Source organism: Myotis yumanensis, unplaced genomic scaffold, assembly GCF_028538775.1.
Source record: "Myotis yumanensis isolate MYYU_CA2020_CCGP unplaced genomic scaffold, mMyoYum1.0.hap1 SCAF_9, whole genome shotgun sequence".
NCBI lineage: Eukaryota > Metazoa > Chordata > Mammalia > Chiroptera > Vespertilionidae > Myotis > Myotis yumanensis.
In genome coordinates, this window is record NW_027223760.1 from 18,044,967 (window position 1) to 18,061,251 (window position 16,285).

Genomic DNA, 16,285 nt, shown 5'->3' on the forward strand with positions numbered 1-16,285 from the left:
ATAAAGGAATGGGGAAGGGGGGAATGAAAGAATAGAGAAAACTATACTGTAGTAGTCAGATGTGTTGAAACCAAATTGCAGTTTTCTAATTGAGAATGTCTTCTTGGTCTGGAGGCACAGAGTTCTGGAGTAAAGGAGCAGGTTCCCTTTTTAGTAGACACCTCCTGTCTGCTGCTGGAACATATTAGTTGTATCTTCATCCTCCATTTCCAAATGTGCAGGTGTGTCTGTTTCATTGATTGGCTGCCCGTCAAATCAGAATCTGATCTGCCTCATTGACAAATCCTGTCCTTCACAATAGGCTTTCATTAGATTACTAAGTGGTGCATGCCTCTTAATCTTAAACTGCACCACAGAACCATCCTGCCCTGCCACCTTCAGATTAATATGATCGTTGTTCTCAGTTTTGACTCCTTCCTTGGGCTTTTCATCGGCCATGGCGAGTGCCAGAGGTTTCACAAAAGAGGTACCAGGTCTGCACCAAAAGAACACACAAGCAGCACCAGGAGCAGCAGAAGAAGGAGGCAGCAGTGGTGGAGGAGGGAGACTCTGTGCCTATCACAAAGGATTGTGAAGAGTAAAGCTGGTTGTTGGTATTAGTTGCATCAATGCAAGCTCCTATTTGCTTAGGGTATTGTTGTATCTGGAGCCTCAGGCAGCTTTGGGCCACAGCAGCTTACCTTTAAAACCTTTTTCAATGTAGGGCTACTCAGCATTAGTGAAGTTAAATGAATAGAGACTGTAGCATAGATGATAGTTTCGCAGGCCCAGAACCAGGAAGTCTTATGCCTTAGGATGTATTTAGTGGAGATGATTATGGTCAAAAAGTAAGAGGTGAAGAAGATGAGGAAGAAGGCAAGAAACCTCAGAGCAGTGGCATGAGCTTTCATGCCGGAGTTGCTGTGGCCAGTGTCATGATGTCGTATCTGCCTCAAGTGTTGGCACAATGAGGCTATGAGCAAGGTGGTGGAGGTCAGGAACAGGAGGAAAGGAATGAACGACGTTGCCAGATGCTGACCTATGTAATATTTTTCTAAGAATGTCCTAAGTGTCTCAGTCTTCGTGATGTTTCCAGGTAATTGCAAGATTAACTGACTCTTGATGTAATGTTTAATAGCTGAAACAATGATTGTCACACAGGAAATCATCAGAGAGCCCAGCAACAGCCAGGGAATCAACCTCAAAATTCTCCACCTCAGCCAGAGGAAGATGGCGTAGGTGAATGAAGAGACTTTGACGCAGTAGACGACAGCAAGCAAGCTGGTTAACCAGAATGTAAGAGTATTAGTAAATTCCCAGATGGTTGCTATGTACCAAAGGTCATCGTCAGGGTTGAAATAGGAGCAAAAGTTGTGCAGCACTGATGACCACTGTAGACAGAAGCGGCAGACGCCCAGGCTGATGAGAATCATGTCCACAGGTGACAGCCTTTTGACCTGCACCCACTCCCTGCTCAGCACCGCAACAATTAAGCTGCTCTGCACAATTATTGTCAAGGACTCGAGCAGATAGATGGTCATGAAGAAAACAGTGAGTTGGTTGGGTATCATTCTTCCCCTGCAAAGTATCTTCCTACTCACAGACCCAGAATCTCTGCAATAATTTCCAAGTAGAAAATACATTCCTGGCCTATTGTCTCATGCAAGAAAATACCTCTATATCGATGCAAATCAACCCTAGCTCAATTTTGATTTTGCATGTTCCTATCTGCAGAATTTGCTTATGCTTTGCTTGCTGGTTTGTTATCAGACCTGGGATGGAGGGAAATGTTATTTGAATGTGGATTTTTGCTTGTGAGGTTATTTGATTATTCCCATAAATGAAATGCCTGTTTCTTAACCATGCCATTGATTCCTCTTTATCTCTGTGAGGTGTCTTGTCTTTAACTTATTTCCCCATCTCCTTTAAATGATAGTCTCATTCTTTTAACCTACAATTTGAACCACAGGAAATACAAATCCTTCACTGTTCCTTCATGTCCTGGGTGCTCTATCTATTCTGCTAACTGAGTGCTGTAATCATGACAATTTTAGGATCCCTGTCTCCCCAGCTTCCACAGGAGCCGTGTGTAGATGCAGCAACCAAAGTATGAGTGTCAATAAAAAAATAATAAATAAAAGTCCTTACTCTGAGATTCTACCCACAAAATTGCTGGAACCCCAGACCTTCAAGTATCACTCTCCAATACAGACTACTTCATAGGTGCCTGTCAAATTCTTCAATTCAAGAAACCACTGCACACACCCCATTGCACTCCATACATCGAGTTGTGGCATCCTTTGCTATTGATCTTCCAGTTCAAAAGAGTTGACCTTTTTATATCTTTGGGAGTTGTTCTTGTCCCATTCATATCACTGTGTTGATTTGTTTTCTCCTTACATAGCTAAGCTCTTTCTGTTACTGCTCACACTGCTCAAAATAAAAGAGTAAACAATTTTTAAAAATTAAGCCAATTGAATAGAAAGGACTAGAAGCCTTGCTCACTTTTTTATCCAATTTATTATCTTTGTGCTTCCTCTTCTCTGACCAGACTGTGGAGACAAATAGATCACTGATGGTGTTAACATAAAATGCCATGGACTCTGGTGTAATCTGGTTTTGTATAATTGCACTCTTCTAGAATGTGCCCATTAGATATTTCTGGAAGAATCTGTGGGCTTACAAGGAAGTCTGATGCCAGTGGATGAAGGATGATCTGATCTGTTAGGCACCTGCTGAAGCGACTGCACCTGCCAGCTGCTTCCTTCTCCAGCAGCATAGCATGGCCTTTGCTGCACCATCCCTGTCACGTGCTCATGCTGCTCTAAGCCCATCCTCCAGACCCTGAGCCTGAGCTAAGCAGCCAGTGGTCTGTGGTGCAGACCTGTGTTCACACTCTGAGCTGTTTGAGGCAACTAGTACTTCTAGCCTTTGTAATCTCAGCAGAGGAAAATTGGGTTTGTAGCTGCCCAAACAAATACCATAGCACCTTTATGAAGCCTGGTGTTTTTCTATCTCGATTCTGGGGCCACATGCTTGAGTATCCAGTGTTGCTGGTGTGGAAGTGACACTTGTTGTGTGGTAGATTGTAACATAAAGCTGAGAATTAAAAGGTTCCGAGGCAAAAGGATCCCTCTAAGGCGAGAACTTGTGAATCTGTAGACTTCGAGTGCTGTTTTGGACAATGGACAAACTACTCATTACTTCTAGATATCTAGAAATTAATTCATAGCTATCTAGGTAGGATAGAGAATAAATGCAGGAAATGAATTCAGAAAAACTAAACTGTATAGACAGCAAATATTGAATTAGTGAATTCAAAAATGAGAGGAGAATTCTAGTAATTGTTACTTGGTGAGAAAGACAAAGGGAGTCATTGACTCTATGTGTTTTAAGCACCAGACTTGTGCTTATCACCCCTGGACTTTAATTATTGAAGGAAGGGAAAACAGAAGTAATCTAGCATGAAGGTTAGAATTCTTAAACATAAAACAAGAAACCCCTGAACTCATGATGCAAAGGTAAACTATAGCCTTAAAATATTACACTTGGCCATGTCCAGGTGGCTCAGTTGGTTGGAGCATCATCCAATACACCAAAGTGTTGTTGGTTCAATTCCTGGTCAGGACAGGCACCTAGGTTGCAGGACTGATCCCCAGTCTGGGCGCATAGGGGTGGTAAGTGATCAATGCTTCTCTCTCTATCCCTCTTCCTTCTTCTCTTGCCACAACATTAGCAATGGGTTCAGGATCTGAAGGAAGGGCCAACGAACAAATATAGAAGGCATTAGGGGCCAGGTAAAGACATTTTTCTTGAAGAGGCACACCGACTTCTGGCATGGTTCACTATTTATTTACTTGAATACACATTTTCCCTTTAGCCATGCATACAGGCATATCAAAGGTAAAATTTGGTAAATAGTTAAAAGATTATCAGGTTAGAAAATTGCCTTAAACCACCACTATCTCAACAGACATGAATTGGAATAATTAATATTGCTAAAATGCCCATATTACCCAAAGCCATCTATATATTCAATTTAATCCCTACCAAAAATTCCTTCTTTTCCTATTCTCAATTTATGTAGCTCTCTCTCTCTCTTTCTCTGTCTTACACACACACACACACACACACACACACACACAAACACAGAAACACACACACAAAAACACACACAGACACACACATTCACACACACAAATATTATTCAACCATGATAAAGAAGGGAATAAATACTATTATTTGCAACAATATAATATTATACTAATTGAAGTATGTCAGGCAGAGAAAGACAAATACTGTATGATATTGCTTAGATTTGGAATATAAAAAATTCAAACTTGTACAAACAGAGTAGAATGCTGGTCACTAGGACCTGGAGCAAGGGAAAATTTGGAATATATTGGTCACAGGGTACAAAGTTGCAGTTAAGAAGGTAAATAGGTTCTGGGAATTAAATGCACAGCACTGTGATTATAGTTAACAATACTGTATTATACACTTGAAAATTTCTAAGTGACTATATCTTTTAAAATATCTTTATTGCTGAAAGTATTCAGATGTTCCCATTTTCCCCCCATTTGACCTCTTTTACCACACCCCATCCCTCCACCTCAGGCCACCACCCTATTGTCAGTGACCATGGGTTAAGCATATATGCATACAAGTTCTTTGCTATATCTCTTCCTACCCTCCCATGCCTTCCCTCTGAGACTAGACAGTCTTTTCTATGTTTCTATGTCTCTGGATCTATTTTGTTCATCAGTTTATTTTGTTCATTAGATTCCATATATGAGTGAGATCATGTGACTATATCTTAAATGTTCTCACCACAAAAAAAAGAAATGGTAACTATGTGAAGTGACAGATGATAATTCGATATATAAGGAAATCAAATCAACATATTGTATGCCTTAAACTTACAGTGTTGCATATCCATTATATTGTAATAAAAAAAAAGAGGTAAAAGGAAGAGAAATTTACTAGTGTAACAGAGCTTTCATTTGGTGCCAAGTCAGGTAAATGGTATCAGCAAATGTGAGGAAGTAGAGCTATGCATGGATATTCAGGAAACAAGGAGCAGATGCATTGGGTGCAAACACTTGGGTTTATGTTGGAGATTATTGGAAGTTAAGGCTGAGCCAGTAGTTCAGAGGCAGATCTTGAAAATCCTTGAATACCAGGCTCCTAAATAGGCAAATGGTACAACTGAAGTTTGTGAATCCATGTAACATGAACAGTAGGCATGGCAGGGCGCATACAAATATCCACTCAATAAATGTTGTAATGTGCTTAATTAGGAACAAACGTCATGTCAGGTGCTACCATTCACCATTTTTGCCAGTCTCCTCCACATGGGACATTGTGTGAAGGGCAGGGGGTTACTTTCTAGTTGTCAATGGTTTCATGTATATATGATTTATATATGTTTGTACACAGGTGCTGGGCTACAGAAGTCACATAACTCCTACTAAATTTAACGTTGCCACTTACAAGTGTCCCGACACTTGCTCCTAAAACCCAGGGACACAACCATCTTTATATTCTGTTCTCTGTTCTGAGTTGTGCAGCACACTTTTTGAGTGTTAATAAGTGTTACAGGGCAGCATACTTACCATTTAGACAACACAGGTGCATAGCCTCTTGGTGCCTGAAATTCATATCAAGCTACTCAAACTCAAAATAATTTCCTGTTCTTGGTCCAAGCATTGGAAGTGCTGTTCATCTTTCTGAAAGCACTTCCCTTTAAGACCTAACCATCTTTCCCCAAATTTAAACTTGTTGCTCCTTTAAAATGTATCCCTTTCTTTCCTCTCCTTTTCCTTTGGTTCTTAGGGATGATATTAACCAGTCTCGTGAATTTAAGTATTTCACTTCTTAGGTCTGTTTTCCAGCTGAGTTGGATTGAATAATCTTGACCTGCCTTTTCAGTTGAAAATATATGTAAAAGCTCTTTGTGAATTATTCGATGCTCCCAAGATAAGAGGTAGATATTATTTCTGTTTGTCTTTTTAATTTCTGGATTCTCCCCAATTCCTCTAATACTCATCCAGAATAAATTTTCCCTTGCACTTTATGGAAAAGAAGACAGTGAGGGGATTACAAATATTTAACAGATTCTGGAAGAGTGTCTCTGTGTATGCAGTAGTGGAGGGAAGGAGATTCATACTTTCCTCTTTCTCTACTTATATAAAAGAAACGGTTTCTTTCAGCTATCTGAGATTTTAGAACATGCACAATGTGGATGCAAATGATCAATAGAAGTAATTCAAATTTCACTGTCTACTGGAGGCTAAGACCAGCAGGTCATAATAAATGGGAGAAGTCCTCAGAAGGCTGATGGACTTTGATATTCAGCAGGGCTGAAAAAAATCAGCATTATATTACCCTGCTGCTGGCCAAAAGGCTGAAGACGATCTCCTAAGCTGATAATTCTTTATTGTCTATCAAACCTTACCATTGATGTCTGTTTGCTTTGCTAAATGGCAAATATATATTCTAGAAAATAAAAAGCCATGGGTAGGGAGATTTTGGGAGCCTAGTCAAAATAATGGGTGAGGCCTCCACCTGGCTTTCCCCCATGCCTTCTAAATTTATAATTCTTGTCTATTGTATCCATTTATGTTGCAGCCCCTTCTCCAGATTCCTGGACCCCTGCTGGGAAAGGCTGCGCCTACTGGACTCTGTCCCACTCACTCTGTCAGGACACTAAACTCTTGCAACCCACCTCCTCACCAGCCTAGTAAGTGTTCCCAGAAGTCTCTGGAAATATAACTCAATGCTGGTATCTACCTTTTATTTCTCCTCAGTCTCACATCATCTATTTATGACTCTGCTCCACAGACATCACTGCATCCACCAGGTTCCATCCCACCTTCTACTATAGTTCAACCACTGGAGCTTGGGAGATGCCAAGGCTGCATGGCGAGCTGCTGCAAAGTGGGAAAATAGGCTTTATTTCCCCTTTATGTGCAATGGTAATGATGTTGCTGAGATGTGCCAATTGGCACAGTGTCTTTGGTTAAAGTGGTCTTTCCATTTGTACTTATAGTTCACACCCTCAGTTTCAAGTATTAACTCAAGGGATGACTTGACAGGGAGATAAGTCAGAGTGGCTTACCCAAGACCAGATCAGAAATTTCCACTCCAGGGCCTACACGTTCCTTTCATAGTCAATCTTGAAATACCTGCATTCCTTTCCCCAGACGATGGTTTTCTCTCCGGATGTGTTTCAGTCTTCTAATGGCAGATTCAGAAGTTCAGTTTACGAGATATGCCCAATACATATATGAAAGGAGAATAAAAATTATATTCTTAACTTCTGGCACCAGGAAGTCTTAAGAGATGAAGCTGTCTTTAGGAAAAATACCGTAATAAATGTCTGAGGGCGATGGAAGCTGAGACACAAAAGCCTGAGAGTTGGCTGTTACCAAGGTATCTTGTTGCTAGTAGGTGAGGATGAAGAGGACCAAAATGAGGAGAGAGATGCCATGGGGAGATGATGAGACGGAGTCTTAAAGAAAATGATTTTGAGATAAGCTGAAGGGAAAAGGGGGTTGGGGAAGTGGAAAAGGACTTCTAAAACACAGAAAAGTCCCATCAGTGGTTTATAATTGATTACTATATGGTTCCTATATTCTTGTCAATTTGGGAGGGTTTTGAACTGTTACAGAGGAAGAAATAGAAGAGTATAGAGAGTTTAAGCAAATGTCACTCAGATTTTATGAAGTAAGAAGAGTTCCCAGATGACATCTGGGTTATATCTGGAAGAAAACCAGCTAAGTCTCAATCTGGGAATCTTTCTAGATAATTTGTTCCAAACTCTAGTACAATTGAGAGGCAAGAATCCTGCCAATGGAAACCATATGCAATTGAGGCAGTTAAGTTGCCAATGTTTGGAGATGTTCTAGGAAGAATCTAGATTGGGTATGTAGTTTGCTGTTCTGGGGAGAATATAATGTCTTGACAAATGAAAATGAAAGAAGAGTTAAGTTTTGACTTGAGTTTTAAAGGAATAAAGTCACATTGTGTGGAAGAGAAACAAATAAGAAAAGTTATGCCATTGGATAAAGATCCAGAAAGAACAGAGAGAAAGGAAGATGGCCAGACATTTTCTTGAGTAAATTTAGAAAAATTGAATAATTGGGACCTTAATATGGAGAACCTTCAGGGTGGAGGCAATAAATTATTGTGGGGGAACTATTTATATTAATATGTGAAGCAATTTGTAGTCATGAAAAGGATAAAATAAATGTAATGAATGGACATCATGATTTTGGCTCTCTTGTGTAGAGTACACTGGGAGTAAAACTCCAGAGATTGAAAAGACTGAGGAGAGATGGGGAAGTCATGAGAAAGTTGTGACCAACCTGGGACTGTAGAGAGGAAAAGATAGGACTGGCATAGAATAGAGAAAGACTGGATGTTTAGAGATGATTGGATGTGGGAATGGAAGAGAATGAGGCTTGCTTGTGTTTGCTTGCATTTACGGAACATTACTATCACATAGGATTGTGAAGAGTAGAGCTGGATGTAGGTATTAGTTGAATCAATGCAAGCTCCCATTTGCTTAGGGTATTGTTGTACCCGGAGCCTCAGGCAGCTTTGGGCCACAGCAGCTTACCTTTAAAACCTTTTTCAAGGCAGGACTACTCAGCATTAGTGAAGTTAAATGAATAGAGACTGTAGCATAGATGATAGTTTCGCAGGCCCAGAACCAGGAATTCTCATGCGTTAGACTATAGGTAGTGGAGATGATTATGGTAAAAAAGTAAGAGGTGAAGAAGATGAGGAAGAAGGCAAGAAACCTCAGGGCAGTGGCATGAGCTTTCATGCTGGAGTTGCTATGGCCAGTGACGTGATGTCGTATCTGCCTCAAGTGTTGGCACAATGAGGCTATGAGCAAGATGGTGGAGGTCAGGAACAGGAGGAAAGGAATGAACAACGTTGCCAGATGTGTATGTTCGTAATTTTTCTCCAGGAATGAAATAAGTGTCTCAGTCTCCGTGTTGTTTCCAGGTAATTGCAAGATTAACCGACTCTTGATGTAATGTTTAATAGCTGAATCAATGATTGTCACACAGGAAATCATCAGAGAGCCCAGCAACAGCCAGGGAACCAACCTCAAAATTCTCCACCTCAGCCAGAGGAAGATGGCATAGGTGAATGAAGAGACTTTGACGCAGTAGACGACAGCAAGCAAGCTGGTTAACCAGAATGTAAGAGTATTAGTAAATTCCCAGAGGATTCCTATGTACCAAAGGTCATCGTCAGGGTTGAAATAGGAGCAAAAGTTGTGCAGCACTGATGACCACTGTAGACAGAAGCGGCAGGCGCCCAGGCTGATGAGAATCATGTCCACAGGTGACAGCCTTTTGACCTGCACCCACTCCCTGCTCAGCACCGCAACAATTAAGCTGCTCTGCACAATTATTGTCAAGGACTCGAGCAGATAGATGGTCATGAAGAAAACAGTGAGTTGGTTGGGTATCATTCTTCCCCTGCAAAGTATCTTCCTGCACACAGACCCAGAATCTCTGCAATAATTTCCAAGTAGAAAATACGTTACTGGCCTCACTATTGTCTCATGCAAGAAAATACCTCTATATGGATGCAAATTTTCCCCTAGCTCAATTTTGATTTTGCATGTTCCTATCTGCAGAATTTGCTTATGCTTTGCTTGCTGGTTTGTTATCAGACCTCGGATGGAGGGAAATGTTATTTGAATGTGGATTTTTGCTTGTGAGGTTATTTGATAATTCCCATAAATGAAATGCCTGTTTCTTAACCATGCCATTGATTCCTCTTTATCTCTGTGAGGTGCCTTGTCTTTAACTTATTTCCCCATCTCCTTTATATGATAGTCTCATTCTTTTAACCCAAAATTTGAACCGCAAGAAAGACAAATCCTTCACTGTTCCTTCATGTCATGGGTGCTATGTCTATTCTGCTGAGTGCTGTAATCATGACAACTTCAAAATCCCTGTCTCCCCAGCTTCCACAGGAGCCGTGTGTAGATGCAGCAACCAAAGTATGAGTGTCAATAAAAAAATAATAAATAAAAGTCCTTACTCTGAGATTCTACCCACAAAATTGTTGGAAACCCAGACCTTCAAGTATCACCCTCCAATACAGACCACTTCATTGCTGCTTGTCAAATTCTTCAACTCAAGAAACCACCGCACACACCCCATTGCACTCCCTACGACGAGGTGTGGCATTCTTCACTGTTGATCTTCAAGTTCAAAAGAGTTGACCTTTTTATATCTTTGGGAGTTGTTCTTGTCCCATTCATATCACTGTGTTGATTTGTTTTCTCCTTACATAGCTAAGCTCTTTCTGTTACTGCTCACACTGCTCAAAATAAAAGAGTTAACAATTTTTAAAAACTAAGCCTATTGAATAGAAAGGACTAGAAGCCTTGCTCACTTTTTTTTTCCAATTTATTATCTTTGTGCTTCCTCTTCTCTGACCAGACTGTGGAGACAAATAGATCACTGATGGTGTTAACATAAAATGCCATGGACTCTGGTGTAATCTGGTTTTGTATAATTGCACTCTTCTAGAATGTGCCCATTAGATATTTCTGGAAGAATCTGTGGGCTTACAAGGAAGTCTGACGCCAGTGGATGAAGGATGATCTGATCTGTTAGGCACCTGCTGAAGCGACTGCACCTGCCAGCTGCTTCATTCTCCAGCAGCACAGCAGGGCCTTTGCTGCACCATCCCTGTCACGTGCTCATGCTGCTCTAAGCCCATCCCCCAGACCCTGAGCCTGAGCTAAGCAGCCAGTGGTCTGTGGTGCAGACCTGTGTTCACACTCTGAGCTGTTTGAGGCAACTGGTCCTTCTAGCCTTTGTAATCTCAGCAGAGGAAAATTGGGTTTGTTGTTGCCCAAACAACTACCATAGCACCTTCATGAAGCCTGGTGTTTTTCTATCTCCATTCTGGGACCACATTCTTGAGTATCCAGTGTTTGCTGGTGTGGAAGTGACACTTGTTGTGTGGTAGATTGTAACATAAAGCTGAGAATTAAAAGCCTCAGAGGCAAAAGGATCCCTATAAGGCGGGACCTTGTGAATCTGTAGACTTCAAGTGCTGTTTTGGACAATGGACAAACTACTCATTACTTCTAGATATCTAGAAATTAATTCATAGCTATCTAGGTAGACTAGAGAACAAATTCAGGAAATGAATTCAGAAAAACTATACTGTATAGACAGCAAATATTGAATTAGTGGCTTCAAAAATGAGAGGAGAATTCTAGTAATTGTTACTTGGTGAGAAAGACAAAGTGAGTCATTGACTCTATGTGTGATAAGCATCAGACTTGTGCTTGGACTTTACTTATTGAAGGAAGGGAAAACAGAAATAATCTAGCATAAAGGTTAGAATCCTTAAACATAAACATAAAACAAGATGCTGGTAACTAGGACCTGGAGCATAGGGAAATTGGAATATATTGGTCAAAGGGTACAAAGTTGCAGTTAAGAAGGTAAATAGGTTCTGGGAATTAAATGCACAGCACTGTGATTATAGTTAACAATATTGTATTATACACTTGGCGAGACCAAGATGGCGGCGTAGGTAAACACCGGAGACCGCTGCCGCAAACAACCATTTCAAAAATACAACTAAAAGACTGAACGGACATCACCCAGAACCACAGGAAGGCTGGCTGAAGAGAGACTCTACAACTAGAAGGAAAGAGAACAGCAAATCGAGGCTCAGAGGCGGGGCAGTGTGGAAAATACGAAGGTACCGAGGTGCGCGCGCAAAGCGGGCTGGTGGCTGAGGGCGCGGTTGTCGTTTTCTGTAGGGAGGGAGTCTCAGACTCTGGGCTCCAGATCCGGGCGAGTCTCTAGGGACCCAGACTCAAACGGGAGAAGCGGGATTATCCGGCATCAGTTGGAACCTGAGGGCAGCTTTCTCTCCGAGGTTTGCAGTGGCTGCCGGGGTTCTGAGAAGCAGAGCCTCTGGGAACGGGACTGAGCGTGGCCATAACTGCTCCCTCCGCCCGCCCTGTTGATCCCGCCCCGCCCAAAGCCTGCGCACAGCCATTTGCCGATCGCCTCAGGCAAAGGCTGGATTAGCGCCTCCCCAGAAGGCAGACGTTTTCCATACAGCTGATTCCTATAGCCAGTCGGCCTGGGGGTCAAATCCCTCTAGTGTTAACTACAACAATTAAGGCTTGGCTAGAACAAGACTGCGCACAGAGACCACAAGGGGGTGCACCAAGAAAGCATAAAAGATGCGGAGACAAAAAAACATGACAGAAATGGAGGATATGGAGCTAAGAATCGCAATTTTGAGGGCTTGCCATAAATTTGTGCAGAGCCTCACGAAAACTAATGAGACCCTCGATGCTACGATAAAGAAATTAGAAAGTAAGCATACACGGACTGAAATAAAGAATATTATACCCAATAGCAGACCAGAGGAGTACAATAATCAAACCAAAGATTCGACAAAAAACACCCAATTGGAAAAGCAAAATGAAAAAAGAATCCGAAAGTGTGAAGATAGTGTAAGGAGCCTCTGGGACAGCTTTAAGCGGTCTAATATCAGAGTCATTGGAGTGCCAGAAGATGAGAGACAGCAAGATATTGAAAACCTATTTCAAGAAATAATGGCAGAAAACTTCCCCCACCTGGAGAAAGAAATGGACTTACAGGTCCAAGAAGCGCAGAGAACCCCAAACAAAAGGAATCCAAAGAGGACCACACCAAGACACATCATCATTAAAATGCCAAGAGCAAAAGACAAAGAGAAAATCTTAAAAGCAGCAAGAGAAAGAGGCTCAATTACCTACAAGGGAATACCCATACGACTGTCAGCTGATTTCTCAACAGAAACTTTGCAGGCCAGAAGGGAATGGCAAGAAATATTCAAAGTGCTGAATACCAAGAACCTACAACCAAGATTACTTTATCCAGCAAAGCTATCATTCAGAATTGAAGGTCAGATAAAGAGCTTCACAGATAAGGAAAAGCTAAAGGAGTTCATCACCGCCAAACCAGTATTATATGAAATGCTGAAAGGTATCCTTTAAGAAGAGGAAGAAGAAGAAAAAGGTAAAGATACAAATTATGAACAACAAACATGCATCTATCAACAAATGAATCTAAGAATCAAGTGAATAAATAACCTGATGTACAGAATGAACTGGTGATTATAATAGAATCAGGGACATAGAAAGGGAATAGACTGACTATTCTTGGGGGAAAAAGGGGTGTGGGAGATGCGGGAAGTGACTGGACAAAAATCATGCACCTATGGATGAACACAGTGGGTGGGGAGTGAGGGTGGAGGGTGGGGTGGGAGCTGGAAGGAGGGGAGTTATGGGGGGAAAAAAGAGGAACAAATGTAATAATCTGAACAATAAAGATTTAATTTAAAAAAAAACAATATTGTATTATACACTTGAAAATTTCTAAGTGACTATATCTTTTAAAATATCTTTATTGTTGAAAGTATTACAGATGTTCCCATTTTTTCCCCATTTGACCTCTTCTAGCGCACCCTTCCCCTCCACCTCAGGCCTTCACCACCCAATTGTCAGTGACCATGGGTTAAGCATATATGCATACAAGTTGTTTGCTATATCTCTTCCCACCCTCTCATGCCTTCCCTCTGAGACTAGACAGTCTTTTCTATGTTTCTATGTCTCTGGATCTATTTTGTTCATCAGTTTATTTTATTCATTAGATTCCACTTATGAGTGAGATCAAGTGACCATATCTCAAATATTCTCATCACAAAAAAAATGATAACTATGTGTTGTGACAGATGGTAATTTGATATATAAGGATATCAAATCAACATGTTGTATGCCTTAAACTTACAGTGTTGCATATCCATTATATTGTAATAAAAAAAAAGAGGTAAAAGGAAGAGAAATTTACTAGTGTAACAGAGCTTTCATTTGGTGCCAAGTCAGGTAAATGGCATCAGCAAATGTGAGGAAGTAGAGCTATGTATGGATATTCAGGAAACAAGGAGCAGATGCATTGGGTGCAAACACTTGGGTTTATGTTGGAGATTATTGGAAGTTAAGGCTGGGCCAGTAGTTCAGAGGCGGATCTTGAAAATCCTTGAATACCCGGATCCTAAATAGGCAAATGGTGCAACTGAAGTTTGTGAATCCATGTAACTTGAGCAGTAGGCATGGGAGGGTGCATACAAATATCCACTAAATAAGTGTTGTGGTGTGTCTAATTAGGAACAAACTTCATGTCAGGTGCTACCAAGCATTCACCATTTTTGCCAGTCTCCTCCACATGGGACATTGTGTGAAGGACAGGGGGTTACTTTCCAGTTGTCAATGGTTTCATGTATATATGATTTAATATGATTGTACACAGGTGCTGGGCTATAGAACTTACATAACTCGTACTAAATTTAACGTTGCCACTCACAAGTGTCCCAACACTTGCTCCCAAAACCCAGGGACACAGCTGTCTTTATCTTCTGCTCTCTATTCTGAGTTATCATGCACCACACTTATTGTATGAGTGTTAATAAGTGTTACAGGGCAGCATACTTACTGTTTAGACAACACAGGTGCATAGCCTCTTGGTGCCTGAAATTCATATCAAGCTACTCAAACTCAAAATAATTTCCTGTTCTTGGTCCAAGCATTGGAGGTGCTGTTCATCTTTCTAAAAGCACCTCCCTTTAAGACCTAACCATCTTTACCCAAATTTAAACTTGTTGCCCCTTTAAAAGGTATCCCTTTCTTTCCTCTCCTTTTCCTTTGGTTCTTAGGGATGATATTAACCAGTCTCATGAATTTAAGTATTTCACTTGACCTTCTTAGGTCTGTTTTCCAGCTGAGTTGGATTGAATAATCTTGACCTGCCTTTTCAGTTGAAAATATATGTGAAAGCTCTTTGTGAATTATTCGATGCACTGAAGATAAGAGATAGATATTATTTCTGTTTGTCTTTTTAATTTCTGGATTCTTCCCAACTTCCTCTTATATCCATCCAGGATAAGTTTTCCCTTGCACTTTATGGAAAAGAAGACAGTGAGAGGATTACAAATATTTAACAGATTCTGGAAGAGTGTCTCTATGTATGCAGTGGTGGAGGGAGGGAGATTCATACTTTCCCCTTTCTCTACTTATATAAAGGAAACGGTTTCTCCCGGCTATCTGAGATTTAAAACATGCACAATGTGGATGCAAATGATCAATAGAAGTAATTCAAATTTCACTGTCTGCTGGAGGCTAAGACCAGCAGGTCATAATAAATGGGAGAAGTCCTCAGAAGGCTGATGGACTTTGATATTCACCAGGGCTGAAAAATCAGCATTATATTACCCTGCTGCTGGCCAACTGGCTGAAGGTGATCCCCTAAGCTGATAATCCTTTATTTTTTACCAAACCTTACCATTGATGTCTGTTTGCTTTGCTAAAGGGCAAATGTATATTCTAGAAAATAAAAAGCCATGGGTCCTGAGATTTGGGGAGCTCACTCCAATAATGGGCGAGGCCTCCACCTGGCTTTCCCCCATGCCTTCTAAATTTATATTTCTTGTCTAGTGTATCCATTTATGTTGCATCCCCTTGTCCAGATTCCTGAATCCTTACTGCTAAAGCTTATGGCATTTATGGCTCCCAAGACAGGGACTGGAGAAGAAGATTCACTGGAGGGAAAAAGGAAGTTCAGTGGTAAAGGTGGGGATCACCAGAAAAAGGCGGGGATATTCACTGCATATATAGCTCGCACCAGCTTCTGAAGTCACGATCCAAAGTGGGCAAGGATGTCTTTTATTTCAAGCCAGGTTATAATGGGCAAGAATGTGACTAAAATGCAAAAATATCATCATAAATTTATAGTTTGTATACTCAAGGATAGAGAAATTGAAATGTCAAAGGGTACTCTCTTAAATCAGGCTCAAGGAAAATGAGCGCCCTTGTCATTTTTAATTATGTGGGTTCTTGTTCAAATTGCAAAATGCCTGATTGGTATTGGGTATCAAAAGTTTGTAATTACTAAATATTCCCGCGTGATCCTCCACCTCTTGTGTGGAAAGGCTTGGCAGCTAGAGAGGATAGAGCTGTCAGCTCTCTCACAGGGGGACTCTTTGAGGCTTTCTCTGAAAATTACTGAAAGGGTGAGGGCTATGCCCTCCATCTTGCCCCGTATCCTCCATGTTGGGGTAGCAGCCATGTACTCAGACCCCCTTCTTCCCAGAAGCCCAGGCCTCTGCTGGCCACGCCTGGGATTTCTTTAAACTAACCAATGACAGTTGAGGGATGTGTGCGCCATAAGAATTAATGCATCCTATGTAACAAGACCCG

The 16,285-nt window shown here is 41.1% G+C and overlaps 2 protein-coding genes and 1 pseudogene across 2 annotated transcripts; all 3 read right to left on the reverse strand.

Annotated features, from left to right (window-relative positions):
- Positions 1-150: 150 nt before the first annotated feature.
- Positions 151-438, reverse strand: LOC139016808 (small ubiquitin-related modifier 2 pseudogene; annotated as a pseudogene).
- Positions 439-626: 188 nt separating this feature from the next.
- Positions 627-1,550, reverse strand: LOC139016817 (taste receptor type 2 member 16-like). Its single transcript, XM_070425015.1, has one exon. The coding sequence runs from the start codon at positions 1,548-1,550 to the stop codon at positions 627-629; it is 924 nt and encodes a 307-aa protein (XP_070281116.1).
- Positions 1,551-8,548: 6,998 nt separating this feature from the next.
- Positions 8,549-9,472, reverse strand: LOC139016818 (taste receptor type 2 member 16-like). Its single transcript, XM_070425016.1, has one exon. The coding sequence runs from the start codon at positions 9,470-9,472 to the stop codon at positions 8,549-8,551; it is 924 nt and encodes a 307-aa protein (XP_070281117.1).
- Between the last annotated feature and the right edge of the window lie 6,813 nt (positions 9,473-16,285).

Coding starts and splice junctions, on each gene's coding strand:
- LOC139016817 (XM_070425015.1), bottom strand. CDS start 1,550: ATGATACCCAACCAACTCACTGTTTTCTTCATGACCATCTATCTGCTC.
- LOC139016818 (XM_070425016.1), bottom strand. CDS start 9,472: ATGATACCCAACCAACTCACTGTTTTCTTCATGACCATCTATCTGCTC.